General features: G+C 37.0%; 1 protein-coding gene across 3 annotated transcripts in view; it reads right to left on the bottom strand.

Annotated features, from left to right (window-relative positions):
• Window positions 1-21800, bottom strand: part of HEPACAM2 (HEPACAM family member 2) — a gene marked incomplete at its 5' end in the record, with an annotated part of 43348 nt that overhangs the window by 15145 nt on the left and 6403 nt on the right. For 2 of the 3 annotated variants that reach the window (XM_079785935.1, XM_079785934.1), the window contains 3 exons: window positions 2981-3277; window positions 11830-12111; window positions 14052-14402. In XM_079785935.1, coding sequence (XP_079642061.1) covers window positions 2981-3277; window positions 11830-12111; window positions 14052-14256 — 784 coding nt within the window. Of the gene's footprint in view, window positions 1-2980; window positions 3278-11829; window positions 12112-14051; window positions 14446-21800 lie in introns of those variants that run through there. The other variant, XM_079785933.1, reaches the window with a different exon arrangement.

Below are 21800 nucleotides of genomic sequence, written 5' to 3'. Positions count from 1 at the left end.
ACACAGCTTGGTTCTGTAAATATTTCAAAGGCAGGTACGTTATCCCTCAAAATTATTTCTATTTCTCCACAGATCTTCATATAGATTGCACATCATAATGAATGGCCAGTAAGTGTTCAACTGATAGTTACAAGTGATGTTCATTTTTCTTACTGTAGGTTGGTAGACACATAATCTGCACTGCAGAGATTCGTATTCATTTGGAAAACTTTAAAAAAAAATCAAATGCCTAACAAAAACACATCAATATTACCCATTTTATTTGCCACTGGCCACTGCTTTAAAGTTCTGAGGATGTTTGGGGGTTGAAATATATTTCTAAAAACCACAAAGAGGTCACTAATGTTGACAATCCTGAATCCCTCTGAAAAATAAGCACCTGCTCCTCTTATTTACTATAATAACAAATGCCTGGTCTTTGTACAGGTCGAACAGGTTTTTTAGAATTTGCAAAAGGCAATTATTGGATATTAAGACTGTAGCTGTCTTTGAACCTTAGTAATAAGACCTTCCTCAAATGCTGGGGGCTTCTGATCTTATGAAAATAACTTGGCTAAATATTAATGGAGAAAGGTTAGGCAGTGGGAAAGAGTATATATCTACATATCATAACCATGTTTTTATTTCAATAAGCATGAAGAACAAGCCTAAGATTACATCCAGATTGCCGATAAACTTTTTATATGCTTAATTATGGCTTGCTTCAAAATCACGTTTTGGTTACCCACTGAGGTAAAAACCTGGTTAAGCCTATTACAAATCTGGCAAAATAGGAAGCAAAGGCCACACTTTAGCTGCTTAAATGCCTGCTACCCAAATTAAGTTATAAGCATCTTATTAGCAGGAATTATTTCTCAAACTGTCATTCTCAATGCCTACCCTCGTATCTGGCTCATAATAGGTGCTAAATAAAGAATGAATGAGTGCTTGATTTATATCACCTATTTACACGTATGCTCTGGGATATACAGTATAAGGGAATTGTATTATCTACTGCCCAAATGAAAAATCATTCAGGTAAAACTCTAGAGCTGCATTGTCCAATGTGGTAGTCACTAGACACATGTGGCTATGCACATTTAAGTTAAAATTAATGAAGATGCAATAAAGTAAACTCCAGTTCCTCAGTTGCATAACCATATTTTAGTGTAGACATTGAACACTTCCTTCACTGCAGAAAGTTTGCTGGATAGCATTCTACTAGAGAGTGTGGTATTTTCTTCATATAAAAAACCCCAAACCCCACCATGCCAGTATATAAATCCTAATATACTCAGATGGTTTTGCAATTATGAATACTACCCTCAACTTTAAAGAATCCAGCACCCCATCCACTATATATTTCCTTATTAGCCTGTAGGTTTGTGATAGTCATAATTATTAATAGTTCTTTAAGAGATTTTTAATAAATTCAAAAGGCAACAGAGAGAGAAAAACACCTTAAATAAGAGGTTGTCACACATATGCTTGCTAAATATTCAGATTCTCAAATCCTAGCTGCAAGAACCTGCTCCAATAGGTCTGAGGGGTCTTAATGAATATACTAATACATTATTAGACCACCCCAGGTGATCTTGATGCTCATGGCCAAAATGCCACGTACTGAAAAATGTAGCCTATTAATTACAAGGATTATCTTCTTGCTTATTCAACAAAATATATTGACTCTATGTTATGGCATTATTCTAAGCACCATAGCTATAAAGACAGAGAAAGAGAAGACATCATTAGAGAAGGTAGGTATTAATGGTGGTTCCTTTTGCAAACTTGTTCCTCTAATCATAGGCACCCTGAACACCGCTGCCTATCCAAACCTGCTCTAAGTGGAATCTGGCTTCTTATTTCATAGTAGGAATAGGAGTGGAATGGAGGAAGAATTAAAAGGAGAAGAAGGTGAAAGAGGAGGAGGTGGGAGATGAGGAGGAGGAGCCGCAGGAGAGGGAGAAGAAAAGAAAGAAACAAGAAGGGAGATGGAGAGAAAAGAATGGGTCTGAGAGACAGGAAGAAAGACGAATGTACAAAGTTGGTGATTGGATGTTGGGCAGGGCAATAAGCAAGAAATGAGTCTGAGATGGCATTTATATTTCTGGCTTTGGTTGGTAGATAGTAGGGCCATTCACTTAAGCATGGAATACAGAAAGAATAGTAATTTGGAGGGAAACAAAATGGTTTAGTTTTGATATGTTGGACTTGTATGCTGCCTTTGGTACTTCAAACTGAAGACATCTAGAAGGGAACTAGGTATACAGTTTTAGAGCTTTAAAGATGGAGGTTTGGGATGCACCAATGTTTCATGAAACCAGGGGAGTAAATGAAATCATACAAGAGAATAATATCATACTATAGAAAGAGAAGAGGAGGCTCAGAAAGATAGGAACTTGGTAGACATAAACATTTTAAGCAGTGATTCTTAAACTTTGTGTTCCAGGAACTTTCTGAAAAATCAGATGATTTATAGAAATGTCAAATATCACTGACTTAACAAAAGTTTCCAGTACCCCTTTGAAAACTTCCACAGATTTCAGATGTTTAAATTATAAAAGAGGAAGGGTAGCCCATGAAAGATAGCGAGAAGGGGAATCAAATAGTAGGAAAACCAGATTTCCAACTCTTGGAAATTTGTTCTTCTGACCTAATGCAACACTAGATATAAGCCTTTCAAGTTAGTAGCCTGCTTCTATTCCTGTTTGTAAAATCAGGAAAGCACGAATGCATATTTTGAAACACATAATTAACTGAATTCTCTTTTTCTTATCAGTCCCTCAGAGTTAGCAATTGGATTCCTTCTCCATTCTGTTTTGGGTTTTCTTTCTTTGACTCATGGAAGCATGGCTTCGTTAACTCAGGAAAGAGAGTTTCTTAGAGTATATCAACAACCCCACAGCGGTATTCTCTTCCACGTAATTATCCAATAGGTGTAGAGTAAGGCCAGCATGTGTTTGTGTTTCACTGGGATCCTGGCCTTTGATGTCACACTTACCTACAGAAGTGATGATGACTGTGAAATGAGTTTCATCTTGCCTTCCAGTTACGTTGTTGTAAGCACAGCACACATAGTCAGCTGTCTTCTGGGCTACTTCCTCGGATGCAACTTCCAAGAGAGGCCCATGCTTAATGACATATGTTGTATTGTCAGTCCTTTGGATCCAGGAGTAGGTATTGGGAGGATAAGAATCAGCGGAGCAATCAAACAAGATGGCTTCTCCAATGTCAACAGTAAACACTTCCCCTACTTTTAGTCCTTTATCAGAATTAACTCGAAGTCCATAAGGTCCATCTGCATTAGTTTAAAAAAAAAAGGTAACTTAAATAAACATGATATAGTTTACAAGTTTGGGAGAGCTTAGCAGCATTTTCTTTTCTATGAAAGTCTTCAAGATAAACTTGGGCAATAGGTCCTTGTTTAGACTCCCAATAAATGATAAGGACTTAAAATGTTTTATTCTGATATCCTTGGAAATAATAATTATTTGAGATGTGAATGACCTTATTTGACATAGTGAAAGCCTTGAAACTTGGTATATTACAAATTTACAGACACTGTTGTCATAATCGTGGTGCTAAGCTTTTGAGCAACATATTGATAAATATGCAATCTTGATAGACAAATCCAATCTTTATGAAACAGTAATTGCATTAGAAAGCAATTTAAAATTAGATTATGGCCACTATTTTATCTTTGACAGTCATATTTTGAGTATTATATGTGTGTTTTTTCTCAGTGCTAGGATATGTTACACAAATATTTATAAAATACAGGTACATAGTTTCGCATGGAACATAAATTTGTGCAAATAGATATAAGGGGTGTTCTATATGTGCATATTTTCATGACATTTTAACAATTAACAAATTTTAAAAATACATCTTTTTTTGTTAATTCTCATCAGAGGATATTTTTCCCCATTGATTTTTTAGAGAGAATGGAAGGGAGGAAGCAGAGAGAGAAAGAGTGAAACATGGATGTGAGAGAGACACATTGATTGGTTGCCTCCTGAATGCAGACCAAACCTGCAACCCAAGTACATGCACTTGACTGGGAATTGAACCTGCCACTCTTTGGTGCGTGGGCTGACACTCTAACCACTGAGCAACGTGGGCCAGGGCTAAAAATACATCTTTATTATCATTAACAAATATTCATTGATCATCAATAAACTACTTAATTATGGATAGGCTATGGTGTTTTTTCCTCACACTACAATATTCCTATAGCATTTTGTTATTTCTATGGCTTCAGATTGCCTGCAGATGGAGACACATTTCCAATTGCTTTCTTCAGAGAATAAAGAGAGAGATTAAAAAAATATTCCCACCCTAGACATTTTGGCTCAGTGGATAGGGTGTTGGCTTGTGGATTGAAGGGTCCCAGATTTGATTCTGGTCAAGGGCTCAATCCCCAGGAGGGGCTGTGCAGGAGGCAGCCAATCAATGATTCTCATCATTGATGTTTCTATCTCTCTCTTCTTCTCCCTTCCTCTCTGCAATCAATAAAAATATATTTAAAAAATATTCCCTAGCTGGATAGGTTTTTATCATTCAATCTAAATCCTGGCTTATGTTCCAAAAACTTCAAAGTTCATGCATGATGGTGCTCATTTTTCAATTGATCATAACCAACATTTATTGGATATTTGCCATCTGAAGGCACTTTACTTATGTAGATAACCACATTTAATATTTAAAGCAGTCACATGAAGTAGATTATTATTCTCCTTATAAGATGAAGAGATAATGTAAAAATTAATTTTGCCTTGGTCACATACCTATTACATAGTATAGCTAGGATTCTAAAATACATGCATTTAATCTTTCATATTACCTCTCTAAAAATGCAAGTGATATAACTTTCACAATAGTTTTTTTTGTCTAATTATAGTATTAGTTCTATAATAAATTACTATCGAGTTAGATATTCTGTACTCAGCTAATCAAGTAATCAATCAACAAATCCTTGTTTGAGAGATACTAGGTGTTAGATAACATAGTATATAAGAGATAAAAAATGTGTTAGGACATAGTTCCTACTCTCAAAAAATTTGTAAGCTGGTTGTCTGTGGATGGTTTGCTCAATAATAACCTAATCTTAAAGGTTCTGATTTTTTTTAAAAAAAGAACTAGCTATTTGATCTCTCATTATGTGAAATAATTTAAGACTAGACAGTAGGATAGAAAGGTAGATTAAATCCTGATTTTTTTTTCAATGATTAGTTAAGTTTTCTTCAGAAGTAATTTAAACTTTTTGGGTCAAATTTTCATCACCTTTACTATAAAAAGGTTGACTAGATGAATAGTTGTTAAAGTTCTTTTTTAAAAAAAATATTTTTATTGATTTCAGAGAGGAAGGGGAAGGGGAGAGAGAGATAGAAACATCAATGATGAGATAGAATCATTGATTGGCTGCCTCCCGCATGTCCCACACTGGGGATTGAGCCCACAACCTGGGCATGTGCCCTTGACCGGTAATCGAACCTGGGACCCTTAAGTCCGCAGGCCGACGCTTTGTCCACTGAGCCAAACCAGCTAAGGCTGTTAAAGTTCTTTTTACCTTTGAAACATTATGATTCATGCTGTATTAAAGCTATTTTGCATACTGGCAAGCCGGCCTCAAATTTTCAGATAGCCAAAATAGTTCTCTATTATATCAGCATTTTCTGACCAACCTACCATTGGGAAAACAAATTTCCCAAGATATAACAGACGCGGAAGATGCAAACAAAGAATTACATTTACTTAGGGAACATACACTTTACACATATTTGCTTCCTAAAGACACATAGACATCTGAAAGAAACCTGTAGATTAATGTGTATATATGAGATGATCCTGCTTTTAGAAAGCAAACATTAAAGTTTGAAGTAACCAGGAGCTGGACATGGAGCATTAAAGTGAAGAGAAATGAATGTCCCTTTCCTGTGACTGCTTTAGAACCCTGTAACACTGTCCCCTCATTTCAATGCAGCGGCAGGGGCCCTTCAAGTTGTCATCACGGCTAGAACATCAGGGAAGCCAAGGCCACTACCCGGTGGGCGCTGGTTGTGGTTCACATAGCAGAAAACCAGTGGGAGGCAACCACTGAGACTTGGAACAACAAGGGATCCAAGTCTGTACACAAAACTGAAAGTCTGAGAGCGAAGCAAGACAGATAAAGAAGAGAAGTGTGGTCTTAAAAATACAGCCATTCAGTTTAAGCCACTGCCTTCCCACTGCTTTTCAGGGTTTCTAGATGGTGACTATAAAAACAAATGACCTGATAATGAACACACATAAAAATTAGGGATATTTCGTTCAAAGTGTGCTGACATTAAAGTTTTTTGTTTTTTTAGTTTTTTTAAATCTTCATTTGGAATTGCCTTAGGACCTTGCAACATAATGGAATATTCTCTAAAATAGTAGTTCTTCCATTTTGGAGAGTGGGTTTGATTTGCAGAGAAAGCCCATTTGCAGAGAAGGCTGGTGAATAAGACTGATTATCTAATTTAATAACATCACTCTAGTTTAGAACATGATTTTAAATAAAGGAATCTGATTATCTTACCTTATTTTCCCAACACTCATATTTATTTTGATTTTGCTACTTCCCCATTTCTTGGGTTTCATTGATTGGCATAATCTTTTGTCCTCTAGCTGTCTTAATTATATGTTATCTGGCTCTTCATAGTTAGCCTCAAAAACCCCAAATTCCCTACTCCCCCCTCACCCCCCACAAGCATTTCCTATAGTTCTTAGAACCTAAAACCAGAAGCATTTTGGTTGCTTGCTTCTGATATTATTTCTTAAAATGTAACCTATTAAATTGATTATATAAAAAAAACATGTTCATTGAAGAAAATCCTAATATTCAGAGAAGTACAAAGATGAAAACTTATTTGTAATTTCACCGCTCAGAGAACAAATATCCATATTTCACTGTATGATCTTCTAGTCTTTCTTCTTTACTCCCTCCCTCCCGTATAGATCTTACCCATTTTTCTTTCACACTCTACACACTGCTTATAATCAATCTATTTTCTTGTTAATGAACTATGATGTTATTTCTTTTTTCATTATCACTTCGGGCTGACCATCCCTTTACTTTGAGGTGCAACTTAGTACATTATTCATGGGAATGAGCAATCCAATGAAAGACATTTGGAGTGATTCAACCAATATTCGACCAGTGCAGCCTCTGACGTTGAAGATGAAAGCAGAAAGATAATTCTGTTTTGACTTTGGATTGCGGTTCAATTCCTTGCCTTTGGCAGAGAACTCCCAATAGAAATGAACCCTTTGCCTCAGGAAGGGCTGTTTACTAAATGACTTGTAAAATCACATATCATCTGTTCTCTTTAACAATTTATGGCTGGGTGGCAACAGTACCTAAGTTTTCATCATGATGCTGCTTGCCACCCTGCTTGGGAGCAGATGGTAAGTATTTACTGTGAATGACCTTTTTTTTTCCCTTTAATTTTTATCACTTAGAGTACTTCCCTGCAGTGGTGCCATATGCTACACACAAAATGCAGTGGTTACTGGGTTATTATTTACAAGAGCTGGAAGGCATATACATTTCATGAACTGCAAGTAGATATTTGTCTGAATTATTGGCTTGACATTGTATTCTACCAGGATCAATACCAGATTATGACATCATATCCTCATAAATATATGGTCAATCTTGGTAGATTTTGTTACACATTTTTTTTTTCTGCCAGAATAAAAAATAATTCCTGCTTTCATGAAAGAAGCTGTCATAGAAACAGTGCCTTAAGAAAACAGATTAGGTGATTCATGCTGAAATTCTAAATTGTGGTGTGAACTTCTATGGGGGAATATTGGAATCTGACATTTACTATATTATTGAGGAACTCTGCTCAGGTCAGGAAAACAACAACGAAGGGCACAAGCACTTTAAGAAGCTGTTATCTTGTCATGGGAATATAGTCTCTCTACAGCAGGCGTCCTCAAACTACGGCCCGCGGGCCACATGCGGGTGTTTTTGCCGTTTCGTTTTTTTACTTCAAAATAAGATATGTGCAGTGTGCATAGGAATTTGTTCATAGTTTTCTTAAAACTATAGTCCGGCCCTCCAACGGTCTGAGGGACAGTGAACTGGCCCCCTGTTTAAAAAGTTTGAGGACCCCTGCTCTACAGCATCATTAAGTAACACTAGAATCTGAGAGGGATATGAAGAAAGATAATCTGTTCCATTCTAGTCAAATTCAAGAAACTTTGATTGAGTTCTTAATCTGTGGCAAGTATTTCCCTAGGGATACAAAGGTGAATAATGTCTGGGTATAGAGCACTGATGAGTGTAAGAGACTCAGGAAAATATAATTCAATGAGTACCAGAGGGCAGATGTACATAGGGTACTGCAGGAGCACAGCAAACCTCTTGGCGGCGTAGAAGTGAGACAGAGTGGGGCAGGTGAGTCTTTCTAGAGAAGATGTGAAGGAAGAGGATGTAACCAGGAGCACGTAAGCAGGTGAAGAAAGAGAAGGAGGTACAACATCAACTAAGGCATGTATTACCAGTTTGCATGGAATGATAAAGATTGCAGACATGTTGATGCCATATCAACAGAAAGGATAAATGACAAATCTTCAGATTATATATTTTATTTAATTCTTATAACCCCAAACCAAGAAAAGAAAACAACAACAATAAAATAGGGCTAAAGAGTGATAGCAAGAAAAGTTAATAAAGTAACAACTCTGGGTAGTGTTTCTATATTCTATGCATGTTTCTATGTAATAATTGCTTAGAATAAACAATACAATGATAATTTGATTTTTGAATCAAAATATGAGAGAATGAATAAATGAATGAGTGAATATCATTAAGTGGTGTTGACTAAGTGAAGGTTTTCGCATTTGAATGAGGAAATACTAAAGAAAATTAATTATAATAATACTATATTTACAATTACCTCTAATAAGAGTAAAAAATCTTAAATAATGCAGGTATTCATCTTTACAATGTATAAATAGAACCTACATTTGTAAATTTTCTCAATGTTCTTTCTACTGTCATTAGTCTATACTCAGGACAGACATTTCTCTGTGAAATGTCCATAGATTACATCTAAAAGAATGTGAAGAAGAAAGTTCAGTCTGTAAAAGAAGATATATTTGAAAATATGACTTTACTGTATTCAAATTGGGATATTTTAATTCTTTCAAATAACACAGGAAAGGGAAGAAGGTATAGCATTTAAAGTATAATATTTAACACTTACAGGTATAATTGTGGGTTTTCTCCCCATTTTTATACTTTGCACACTGTATATCAGCATATTCTGTGATCATAATGTAATTGGAGCATAAACTTGAACATGTTGAAAGAAAAATCTTATTTTCCCTTTTCCAGATTAAAATAAACAATATAGCAAAATAAAAGTGTAAAAAATACAAATGATACTTTCATGTGCCAAAGTATTTATGCAATTTCTTCCAGGAATATTTTATTTAACTTTGTGGCCAGAATTTAAAGATAGACAGATAAATGGAGAGATATATGTAAGAAAGAATTAATGTAAAGAAAATATTTTCATATAGAAAAATGAAGTATGTTAATTTAAAATATAGTAATGTTTAGGGAAGAAAAAATTTCTCCTAAAGGTATTCTTTTGGTTTTCTCTTTGCAGGTATCTTCTAAATTACCCAGGCTTTCCATAACTTCTTACTGCCATGTTGCCAATTATGTCGGCATAATTCTGTCTCAAAGGGAAAAAAAGAGCTAACATTATTGAGTTCTTCCTATGTGCCTCTTGCTGACTTCTTTATACATAAAATTTCACTTAATCCTCCATTTCTCTTACATTGGGGAGAGTGTAGATAATGAGATGAGGAAACTGATGCACAGAAAGGGACAGAACCAGGTCTTTAACCCGGGTGGTCTGAATTCACAGCTGAGGCCCAAAACCACTGACTCTCCAAATGACGTGATATTAATTAGAGCCTGTGATCAAAGCAAATCATGATCAGGTTTCCTATGGTTAATAGGGAATGATCCAACAGGATCTCACTTCCTGTTGTCTGTCACTACACTGAATGATGATGTTTCTTTGGGATTAATATTCATTAGATAAAATCTGGTTGGTTTAATATCTTGTTTTGTATTTTGTACCTTTTCTATGTGAACGTAAACCATTTAGACAAAACAATAAAGACTAATGTAAGGATGTGTCTACATAGCCCTAGATTTGATTCAGTTTGCTCACATTCCTTACATCTGTTTAAGTAACTTGAAGCTTAGGTCTGTACTACTTGGAGTTGAATGGAAGTTTTAATTCATATCAGAATAGCCTTATTCAGTCAAGAATGTGACCACATAGTAAATAGACAGTACCAAATAAATAGACGGTACCAAATTTTTCACTCCAATTCAATGCTAGTTGTGCATATTATAGTCATAGTTTATATTTCCTCTATGAATCTATTTCTCAGCACACAGAGTTTTTTTCACAATGTTACCAGAATATAAGTTTATGTAAAACTAAAAATAAAGCTAAAAGTTCAGCTATACAGTAAAAATAGTACCATTGTTATTGGTATTAACACAACTAATGATTAAAACAAATCTTATATAATTTGCTGGCAGTGAGTGGTGTTTTGGTATTTCTCTGTGAAAAGCTGTAATTTCTGTCTTTGGCACTCTTTAATGATAAAATTTCTTCTGTTTCTGATAGAAGGAACTGGCTCATCGTTAAACTCACTGAATTCTGAGTTTACCAGGCTTACTTCTACCCTTATGGTTCAACCAGCTGAACCCTCCATCCTCGGGCCACAGGGGTGAGGCGTCTTCCTCTGCCATGGCTCACGGTTCCTGTTCACACTGCTGTTGCTGCTGTGCTCTGAGCTACATGGTATCTGATAAGAAGACTTCCCAGTGGGAGAGGCCATTGGTTCTCAACTAGGGGAGATTTTGCCCCCTCTCCCACTCCAGGGAACATACTGCAATGTCCAGAGATATTTTTAGTTGTCACAACTGGGGGGTGTTGCTACTGGTATGTAGTGGGTAGAAGTCAGGGATGCTGTTAAACATCCTATAAACATCCCATAACAATGAAGTTGTTCAGCCCAAAATGTCACTAGGGTGGAGGTTAAGAAACTCCGTGCAAAGCTAACATTACAGTGTGATATTAAACATGCTAGAGGTGGTGCTCTGGAGTAGAGAGGACTGGGTTTAAAATATAATAAAGAGAGGAATCGTGTTTGGGTTGGTGCTGATGTTATGGCATGAACTGAAGAGTTTGATTAACTTAACTATGTACACGAGGTTAAACAACAACAGAAACGAAAAGGACCAAAGAAAATTGAAATCTGAAATAAGTGCTGTTCCCTGGGGAACTGAATACCTTCCTGAGGAATAACTGTCTTCTCTGACTATGATCCTCCCTGTACCCTGACTCTAAACATGGAGCTGAGAGAATGGGGGAGGGAGGAGAACAGCCTGGACACATTATTTTTCCCTTTGGTCGGTCACAGAGCACATCTCTCTTCTAGTTTAAGATGACCAACTTATCCTCCTTGGGGCTGAATAACTTAGTGTCTTCCGCCTAGTTCTGGGTTCTTGAAATTGAGGTTCCTGTTTTCCACTGGAAATAAGGTCACACAATGCACTAAGTCACAAAATGTATCCTGAAAGGCCCTTGGCCAGTATCTCAACTTGAACGTCAAGAAATAGGGTTATGCAAGCAAATATATTTCATGATAAGACAGTGCTGAGGAAGTGTGATTATAGCCGCACTATAAAAACCAAATGGCATTTGGTATTGATAGTCTCTGTGACTACCCTTGTGAGAACTTCCCAGAAGAAAAGTCATGATTTTTTTTTTTTTAACTTACAATATATGGTGGGCATAATGATGTCACTTTCCATCTCACTGACAGGATTCTTCACCAGGCAACTGTAATTCCCAATGTCTTCTTTGGTCACTGGAGCAATATGAAGAATGTTGTTTTGGGGAGAAAAGGAGTTGGAGCTGGTATGGACAGGTCTCCCATTTTTTAGCCACTGGTAAGCCAGCCGGGTACCTTCTTCCACCAGGCATGTCAGTGTCATGTTCCCTACATACTCCACAGCCCCAGAGGCAGGCTGAATCTGTACCATGGGTTTTGTGACAGGGTCTGCAATATCAAGAGAGACAGAAATGATTTTTACCACCATGACATTTTAATAAAAATCTATGAAGTCTCTCACATATTAAATCTCTGGGAAATGATTCTATAGTTTTACACTTCGTAAATGTAAACAGTTCAGGCAATAATTAAAGAAGAGACTAAAAATGCAAAACAATAACAGATATAAAAATATAATTCATAGCAGATAAATAATCACATTCTAGAACTTACTCTTCAAAGATTTTTCTGATGAAAACCTTTATAGCTAATGGAAGTTAGTGGTGAAGAACATCAGGGGCCCTCTTTCCTGTTTTGTGCTTGCTGACAATATGAAGATAAACTCTCACAGACAAAGTTAACATCCTTAATCCCAAGGGCAGCTGGTGGGATGGATGTGGTGAATCCAAACTTCTACTATTTGCAAAATATAAAGCTCATATATATTATACTTGTGGGGAATTGAGGGAAAGTTTTAGAAAATCATATATGTACCCATTACTTTTCCTTTTATGTAAGCGAACTAATTATATGTTTTAGTTGCTGTGCATTTGTTTTTGCAACATTACATTTGTCACTTTAACAAACCAGCGCCTACACTTCAAAACTGACTCAATCTGGAAATAGGATACTGGGATTATATCAAACCAGAGGCCTGGTGCATGAAAATTCATGCACTGGAGGCGGGGGGTCCTTCAGCCCGACCTGCCCCCTCTCACAGTCGGGGAGCCCTCGGGGTTCTATCACACCTCTGCTGCTGCCATTGCAGGCTGGCCCTGGTTACCTGAGCCTCGGGCGGCTCTGGGCAGCTGGGGGGCTGAGGGCGGGTCTGGCCACACCATGCCCCTGCCGCCCCCTCGCTCTCCCTCCCCTCCCCGGCTAGGCTGAAAGGACTGGGACTCTGGTGGCAGAGGGCAGGTCTGGCCGCACCGCACGCCTGCCACCCCCCCCCCCCCCAGTGGGGCTGAAAGGACTGGGGACTCCAGTGGGGCTGAGGGGACTGGGCGCCATCATCTTGTGGCTATGGGACTGCCATCTTTGTGACAGCGTGATAGTCAGTTTGCACATCCCCTCTTTATTAGATAGGATTAGGGATGTAAAAGACAAAACCAGTAGAGATTCCTATTGGAACTTTGAGATATAGGAAACCAGTTTTATGTCATGAGCCCAATATATTGTAGTAATGTGATATCTGCCAAATGGGTAAATTTCTAAGAATGAGTATACATTTCTTTTTAAAAAAAATATATTTTGATTGATTTAGAAAGGAAGTGGGACTTGAGAAAAAGGGGGGGGGGGCAATGGTAATGGCAAGGTTTTGCCCTAAGCAATTGATGGAATGGAGTTGGTACTTATGAAAATTTAGGAGAAATATTGTTAAAAAAATGGGTTTAGAGGGGAAAATGAGAAGTTGGCCTTTGGGCATAGTATAGTTAAGGTATGCCATTTAAATACCTCAATAAGGAAAATAACTGTCTGAACGTTAGCTGACCCCACTCTCCCTCAGAGGACATTTCCCACAACTTCCATTGTTTCTTCAGTCTGGTCCTTAAACAGATCTCATCCTCCCCGACCCAGTGTGTCAAAATAAAAACCTCCATGTGACAAAATTAGAGATCTTCCCAGGGTGTATTCCGCACTGAGAAAATAAAATTTTCTCCATCTCATTACTTTATACTTGATAGTTTCCAGGCAAACCAAAAAGTTCTACTTATTGCTTGATTACCTTTTTCTGGGCACTGAATATGCTTCACATTCCTCTCTGATTTAATCCTCAGAAAACCTCACCAGGTAGATAATGCCATTCATGCTGTGAGACACGGAGGCTTTGTGGGTTAATTAATTTGCCCCAAATTGGAGAGCCAGTACCTAAAGCCCAGGTAGTCTAATCTGAGTCATGGCTAACTGCCATGCTACCCAGCTGCCCATAGCATTTATAGTGGACTCACCATCTACAGTGACTTGTATCTTCTGACTAGCTGAGAGAGTTCCATTTCCTTGAATGTTGACCTTCACAATGTAATTGCCTTCATCGGTGAACTGCAGTGGGTTGATGAGCAGAGATGCATTGGGTGGCATCATGGTGAACTTGTGTTGGTATTCCAAGTCGGGAACCACAGACTTGTTCACAGAGCCCAGTAAGTATTTGGGCATCGTGTGGTGTCTCTCAAACAGCCATATGATCTGAATGTCTGATGCCGGAGTGTGGAATCCATAGTGCACAGGGAGGTAGAGGGCCTGACCCCTGATACCATGGACGGTGTACGATGGCACCACCACCTTCAGCCCCGAGCAAGTGCCTGTAACAAAGGAAAGGAAAGCAGTAAAGACTCTGAGCCACATTTCACAATCTAAAGAGGCAGTGCAGAGAGAACCAGATTAGATGATAATTTCTTTCAAAGAAGAGCAGCTTCTAGCCACTGACCATTCTGGTACCGGTTTCCTGGAGAGGTAAATATTTGTCTCTGAAACCTTCTGCATTTGAAAAACTCCACCCAAAGACTGTGTTGATTACATGACTTCTTTAAAGAAAAGCAGAAGTTATTATCTATTACTGTTAAAGAATAATGGGGAAAGGAGAACTGGGTAAGATTATTAGTTCTAAAGTCCATGAAACTTTAAAAATTTTAAAATTGTGACTATATTAATATGAGTCATATATCCTAATCAAACTATGTGATTCGAGAAACTACTTCCTCCCAAAAATCTTCCTCCAAAGTCTTCTAAAATGGCTTCATAGTCCATTATGGGAAGTTTTTCCTTGTAGCCAAAGCCTTGCCAGATGCAAATAACCCCAAGGAGAGTGACATTAAATCATTATCAGTCATGATCAGTTATTCTTGCCCAGAGGCAGGAATCTGGCTGGTGTGTTTGAGAAACAGCAAGAGGCAGGAGTAGATGGAGCACAGAGAAGGAGGAGAAGCATGTGGTAAGACATGAGGTCAGTAAGGTGTCGAGGCCAGATCAGGCCAAGTCTTAGGGTCATGGAAAACACTTAGGCAATTATTCTCTGAGATAGGGATGCAACTAGAATGTTGTGAGCAGAGAGAGATATGATCTTTTTGTTTTTGTTTTTTTGGGGGTGTATTTCAGCTGCTGTGAGAATAGACAGGTGTGGGCAAGAGAAGGAGTAGTAGACCACTTAGGAGGTAACTACAGTAAAGTAGGCAAGAGATGATTGTGCTGTAGACCAGGGTAATAGTAAAAGATACTGTGATAAAAGGCTGGTCGTGCTAATGTGATGACACTTTGGGGGTGGGATATAAGAAACCAAGAAGAGTAAAGAATGACTCCAAGGTTGTCCACCTGATCAATTAGAAGAGTGGAGTTGTTGTTTATTAATCAACAACTAATAAAGTAACCATGGGAAGACTATGAGAACAGCTTTTCTAGGGGAAGATCAGGATTCAGTTTTGGACATGTTCGTTTTAGATGCCCGTTAGACATCCAAGAGGGAATACTGAAAGGCTATCCTAGGCATAAAAGATGGATTAAAGTACGTTTAAGAGGGAAGGATGGTCCCAGAGGACCTTGGGGGCATAGAGCTCTGCCCAGAGCATAGCTCTGGCTCCCGCCCTCTAGTTTCGTGTAGTTAGAGATTTCCCTATCTTTACCTTGTGTCATGATGCACTGTTTTATTTAGCATTTCTGTGTATTTGCAATTGAGAAGAGAGTCTTCCTTAGTTTAGGCGATGTTGCTGAGATCTTAATTAAAATCTCTTTGGTTCAAAATCTTCATTTTTAAAAGTAGCAATATGTACCTATATCACACGAACATTTGAAATAGTGAAGGAGGGAATGGAGGAACTTAAATGTGAAGTATTTTGAACAGTAAGAGGGAAAGAAGGAAAGGAAATTAGAGACAGTGAGTTTAGACAACACTTCTGGGGAGCTTTGCTGTGAAGGGGAGCAGAAAAACTTGTCTTCTTTTCTTAGGATGGAGGCTGAACAGCATCTCTGTAGCTATTGGAATGATGCACTAGAAAGAGAAATCTTGATGAAGCAGAATACATATGAGTGAAAATGGAATAAAATCTGAGGCGAGAAGAGATGGGAATTTGGGCACAAATAAGTATCTTACAATTGCTATTGAAAAGAAAGAGTTTGTCCAGTTGGCGTTAGCTCAGCCAAACACTAAACGCTGAGAAAGAAGATTGGCTAGTTGATTATGAATGGCACCCTGCAGGAGAACAGGAAGTTAATGCTCAAAAGCTGGAACTCCCCAATGGCATATAGGTTACAGACTATACAGGGCAAAAATCACAAGACACTGTGGGTTAGAGGTTCAGGGTCGTATTGGGAGCTGATAAGAAATCATTTCTTCAGATCTTGAGGACAGCTTTGAGGTCTGCTCTGGAATCTCTCTGTCTGGTTTTATAGAAAAGGAGCGAAGGGGTGTTGTTCCACCTTAGAGCTCAGGAACTGGAACATAATTTAGGTCAAGATATTACATTTAGCTTAACATACTTTGTAACCCTGAGTCAAGACCTAGCCATTGTTTCTGGCTGCCTCGGGCGGGTAGTGACTTGTAAGGGAAAGGGTTAAGGTTTACAGGGAATCCTTTGAAGAAACTGTATAGTGTTGGGCTACCTATTAACTCAAAATTATACATTAAATCAGGTTTCACAATTTCAGTTTCCTCATATACAAAATGTTTATCTTCTTTGATTGCTTCCCCTTTTCATCCCTACTAGGAAGGGTATCTTAAAGCTTTCTCTGAGTCTTGTTATGAAAAGCCATCAATATTAGGAAGGGAAGGTATAAAGGTCAGTTATACAATGAGTTCTTTGGAGAAAGTGAAAGATGTAGGCCTGCTCCTAGGAGGTATCAAGTTCTACCGACAGTAAATTTCTCTCTTTCCATCCCAGGGTAGAGGTGGGGGCAAAGATTTCCATGGTTTTGGTCTTTGGCTAGCTAGAAGCAGAAAGTAAGATCTTGGGGCCTGCAGGGAAGTTAGAGCAAAGAACTCAGGAGGAGAAAGAGGAAGATCAGAGGAGGTTAGAGGGAGAAGGAACTCCTAGATGCTCAACTGAAACTGACTATAGGGACTAAGTTAGGTGACTCTATGGGACAAATAAACACGTGTCTTACAGTCTCCTTGGGCTCTGTGTATATTTGTGGTTGACTTGTAAATTTTTTTTTTCTCATAAGGGGCTGTACCTGCACATTTGTTTTAGTGATTTGGTCCATAACAAAAGGGTTACAAAGGTATGAGGATTTGCTTCTGTTTTCTTTTCTGGAAAGTTCAAGAACGTTAAATTTGTAGTTGTTCCCCCATTGGAATCATTAGGAAAAGAAGGAACTGGTTGCTGGGAATTTTGAAGAGGAGACAAAATGGATTGCAGGGAAGGAGAAATGGTTTCTGTGAGGAAATCAAAAGAGAGGAAAAGGAAGACGAGAGAGTAAATCTAAGACTTGAAACCAGTGATGCCTGAGATACATGAAGCCGAGGCTGACAGAGAGGAACAAGGCTCTTGAAGTCAATGTCCCCCAGGCATTTGGATGGGGGATAGTACAGGAAAAAAATTCATTTTGGTGCCCAGCTGGCGTGGCTCAGTGGTTTAACGTAGACCTTTGAACCAGGAGATCACAGTTTGATTTCCCATCAGGGCACATACCCGGGTTTCAGGCTCCATCCCAGTAGGGAGTGTGCAGGAGACAGCCATCAATGATCCTCTCTCATCATTGATGTTTCTCTCTCTCTCTCCCTCTCGGTCTCTGAAATCAATAAAAATATTAAAAAAAATAATTTTGGTATATGTGTTATCTGCACAAAACAACATGCGCTTACATGCCTTTCATTGAAATTGGTGATAGGAAGCTCCTGGTAAGCAATAAACAATAAATAAAAACTAGCTTTTAAGTAGCCATTATTGTTAACTTATATAAGATGCAATTCCCACCATTTTTATTGGGTGTTTCTGTCTTCTGTTTTACTGGAGTGCACATAAAAATATTTATGGTTTCATCATTCACTCCTCATCTTAGACTCCCTTATCCTACTTTCACCATATAGTCTTAAGTCCATCACTTGCTAATTGCCTTGATATAAGGGATTTCAAGAACCTATTCTCTAAATTTGGAGAGAGATTACTGTATTTGATACTCTGATAAAGTTAAAAATCCACTGAATATGAGGTCTTAGTAAAGGACACACACTTGGGATAAAAATGAGGATTTGTCAGTGAAGTGACTTTAATAAGTCTTTTTTACTCTCGACTTCAGTTTTCTCCTGTGCAAAAAGGGAGTAGTATTAGATGAAGCCTAAGGCTTCTCCTACTCTTGTTTATGTTATTGACATTCTGAGGTGCTTTTCTCGGGGTAGCAGGTACCCTACAATTGAAGGTGAAGGTCTGTATTTAATTTCTCAGGGGCACAAAGTATTTTGAAGTATTGAGTCTCAGGTGTTAGTCCACTCAATACATTGCCAATCCCTGGATATACTTTAATAAAGTGGTGATTCTGTGTTTATTACCAAGGAGTCAAGGGGAATGGTGGGAACCCACATCACTGCCTTGAGAATGCACTGGGAAAGCTGCACGGCCACCAACATGAAACTCAGTAGTTGCCTCTGATAGTGAGCAGTTTGGTTATTGACATGTTGGTCCCTTTAATACATTTCACAGCTCAGCCTAGAAACCAGTGTCATGCTGAAATGTAGACCTAGATGGCTTGAATGCAATCTGGCTAATCTGTTCTTGTCATTTGGGGAAGTCATTGCCAAAGTCCTTGTTCCCTTTTTTTGAAAAGGATAAGAAGTATTTCTTATCTACTTTTTTGTGTGTATGTGTGGTTGAAGTTGGAAACGATTAACTGAGGTTGTAATATTCTGAAAATGTTTGGGCAACACTGTATAGGCAGCTGGATTAGAACAGAAAGGTTGGTGAATTTTGGGTCCTGTACCAGAAACTTGAATCTTAAGTATCAAAAGACTGATTAGAGAGTCTGTGACTAGAGTTATAGGAAGCAAATTCTATTTAATAAAGTATTAAATATGAATATTGCAGCCCAGATAAAAATGAAACTACATTAGCAGAAAATAATTTATATGGCACTTATTGTTTATATTAAATAATTTATATGGACAATATTGTTTAAGGAGGGTGGCCTAGTTCTTTGGACCATGTTAGAAACTGTATCACATAATAATACCTTAAATAATATGTTGTCATTAATATGTGTGCATATATGACAGTGAGAGAAAGCACAGCTGTGACAATAGCTGTTTCCTTAGGTTGCCCACACCATTTTTTACCAGATAAATTATATTTAGAAAGTTTTAAGAGTGACATCAAGGAACAAAATTTTCTTTATTTCAGTTATCTAAAATATTTTAATTTTCCAGGAAAGACATGAATCTATTGATATGATGCAATTCTTACTTGTAGTGAACTTCAGGGAGTAAACAAATAATTGAATGCTTCCCCTACATTTTAGGACTACATACTCTCTTGACATTGATGTATTTCCCACTACAGATGTGATGAATTCATGCTGTCAATTAGCAGTATATTTACTTTTAAAAAATTAGCTTCATTTTGAGTATTTTTAAGTGTTCTTTTCTAGTTGTATGAGAAAAACCTAAAGAACTAAAACTATTGATTTTAGAAAGTCAACCTTTGTGTGAACAAATAAACTTCAAAAAAATGAATGACATAAAATTGATGAAATTTTAATTTGCTTTTGATATTCCAAATATCTTGACTTAACTTAAAATTCATTTTATTATCAGATCAACTAATACTTTCTGCATGTAGGGCATAGTAAATTGAAGAAACTTGGCTAATACCATTAAAAATCTGAAATAAAAACTATAGAAATAATTTCCCCAGTAGAGACTCCTTTAAATAGTGTAGCAATAGAATGTACAGTGTTAAGGAACACCTCAAGTCATTGTAAAATTGATCTATATTCCAGAAACAAAAGACTCCTTAGGCCAGTTTCACTGTGTTGAATATAAACATCAAACTTGCACAAAGTGACCTCTAGCTGTAGCTCAAAATAGTTGGCATTTACTTCTCCATTATCATGTATGATATTAGCAAGCATAACACAACTATTGTTGACTGAAAATAAACACTTGCGTATTTTGAGAAAATAGAAATTATAAAGTTTTACTTTGAGTAGACTTTACAAACTACATTTTGGGCTTCCAATTTTTAAGTTTTGTGTGTGTGTGTTTTTTTAAAGGAAAATAAACAGATAATTCAGTATTCCAAAAACAGAGTCCCACATTACCTATAGTCTTTACAACATACTACTAATGGAAAAAAGTAAATTTGTGTAAGAAAGTCTTAAGGGATAATAACTGCTTTAACTACTTATGAACTTGCTACTTCCCTAAAGTATATCTTAATTTATTTTAGTTGAATTCCTCAAGTGAAATGTCTCTAAGTTCTTCTGCAAGCCACTTACAAAAGCATTACTTGTAAAATGACCACAGTCCCGTTGTTGTAAAATTAAAAATAAGTGGGGCACTGACACACAGGATATTTTCAAATCATACAAAAATGCACAAAGAGAAAAAGCCAGTTAGGGCAACTATTTGATTTTTTTAAATTAAAACTAAAAATCAATATAAATTTGAATTAGACAACATACACACTCAGAACTAAGTCACAACTAAGGAAAACTCAAACACTTAAAAAAATTTACACATTGTATATTTCAAGTATGTGGGCTATATACATCATTAGGTACAAGTTTGAATAACAATCTTATTCACAATGAAAACTATAGTGAAATATACCAGTGAAAACAAGGCTCTGAACAACTGAAGAAGGCTAAAACTTAAATTGCTTATTTAGCTAAGTTGTTCTTAACGTTAAGGAAATAAACATTTTTTTAAAAATACCTATCTGTTGAATGTAAATAAGGAACTAACCTTGACTTCTAAAACTGATAAATAGAAAGAATGAAAAAGAGAACATCTTATGAAAATAATGATGACAGAAACAGTGGGAATTTTGGTGAAAGATTCTTTTAAACTCCAAGGATAAAGAAATTGAGGAAAAATATTCAGGTACAGAAAAAAAAATTTAATAGGAATAGCCATAGGGCAAAAAGAAAGGCTCAAGGCCTTTTGGAGAAATAATACTATTTAAAACACACTTCTCCGTACTGCGTATAAAATATTTTTTATCAGTTTGGAACCTTATCTTTTTCCATATTTCATAAGATAGGTCATTCAAAATGAAGTAAAGCTAATGGTTTGACACATTATCTAGAATAAGAACAGCAAAAAAATTATCATAAATTGTTTTTGAGTTTCACTATAAGCAGTCACAAATTCATGGCCTATAAGAATATTTGCCAAAATGAAATGTATATGTAAACTCTCTCTCAAAAAAAAAGAAAAAAAAGAAATTCATTAGGTTTTTAGAATGTTTTAACTTTCTTGATGAGTGCTAGTGACAATAAGTATTCTTCTAAGAAACAATAACCATCTATTGATTGAACCTTATTTCTACTAAATGTTCCCGATTCCTTGTTGAAACAAAGTATGTTATTGCTTAAAAGGTTCTGAGCTGTTCTTCAATTATCTGAATGCATCTACAGCCTAAAACAAATATTTACCTTCAACCCACAATTTAAAAACACCACACACAGCTAAAACACAAATCATGCAGTAGCTTACCTAAGAGAAGGAGGTATATTTTGCACTGAAAGACCCCAACGGTACTGCTGAAGGGCTCCAT

This window comes from Cnephaeus nilssonii (genome assembly GCF_951640355.1).
Source record: "Cnephaeus nilssonii genome assembly, chromosome: 12".
NCBI lineage: Eukaryota > Metazoa > Chordata > Mammalia > Chiroptera > Vespertilionidae > Cnephaeus > Cnephaeus nilssonii.
The sequence above is the reverse complement of the archived record's forward strand: the minus strand, read 5'-3'. Positions and strand labels throughout refer to the sequence as shown.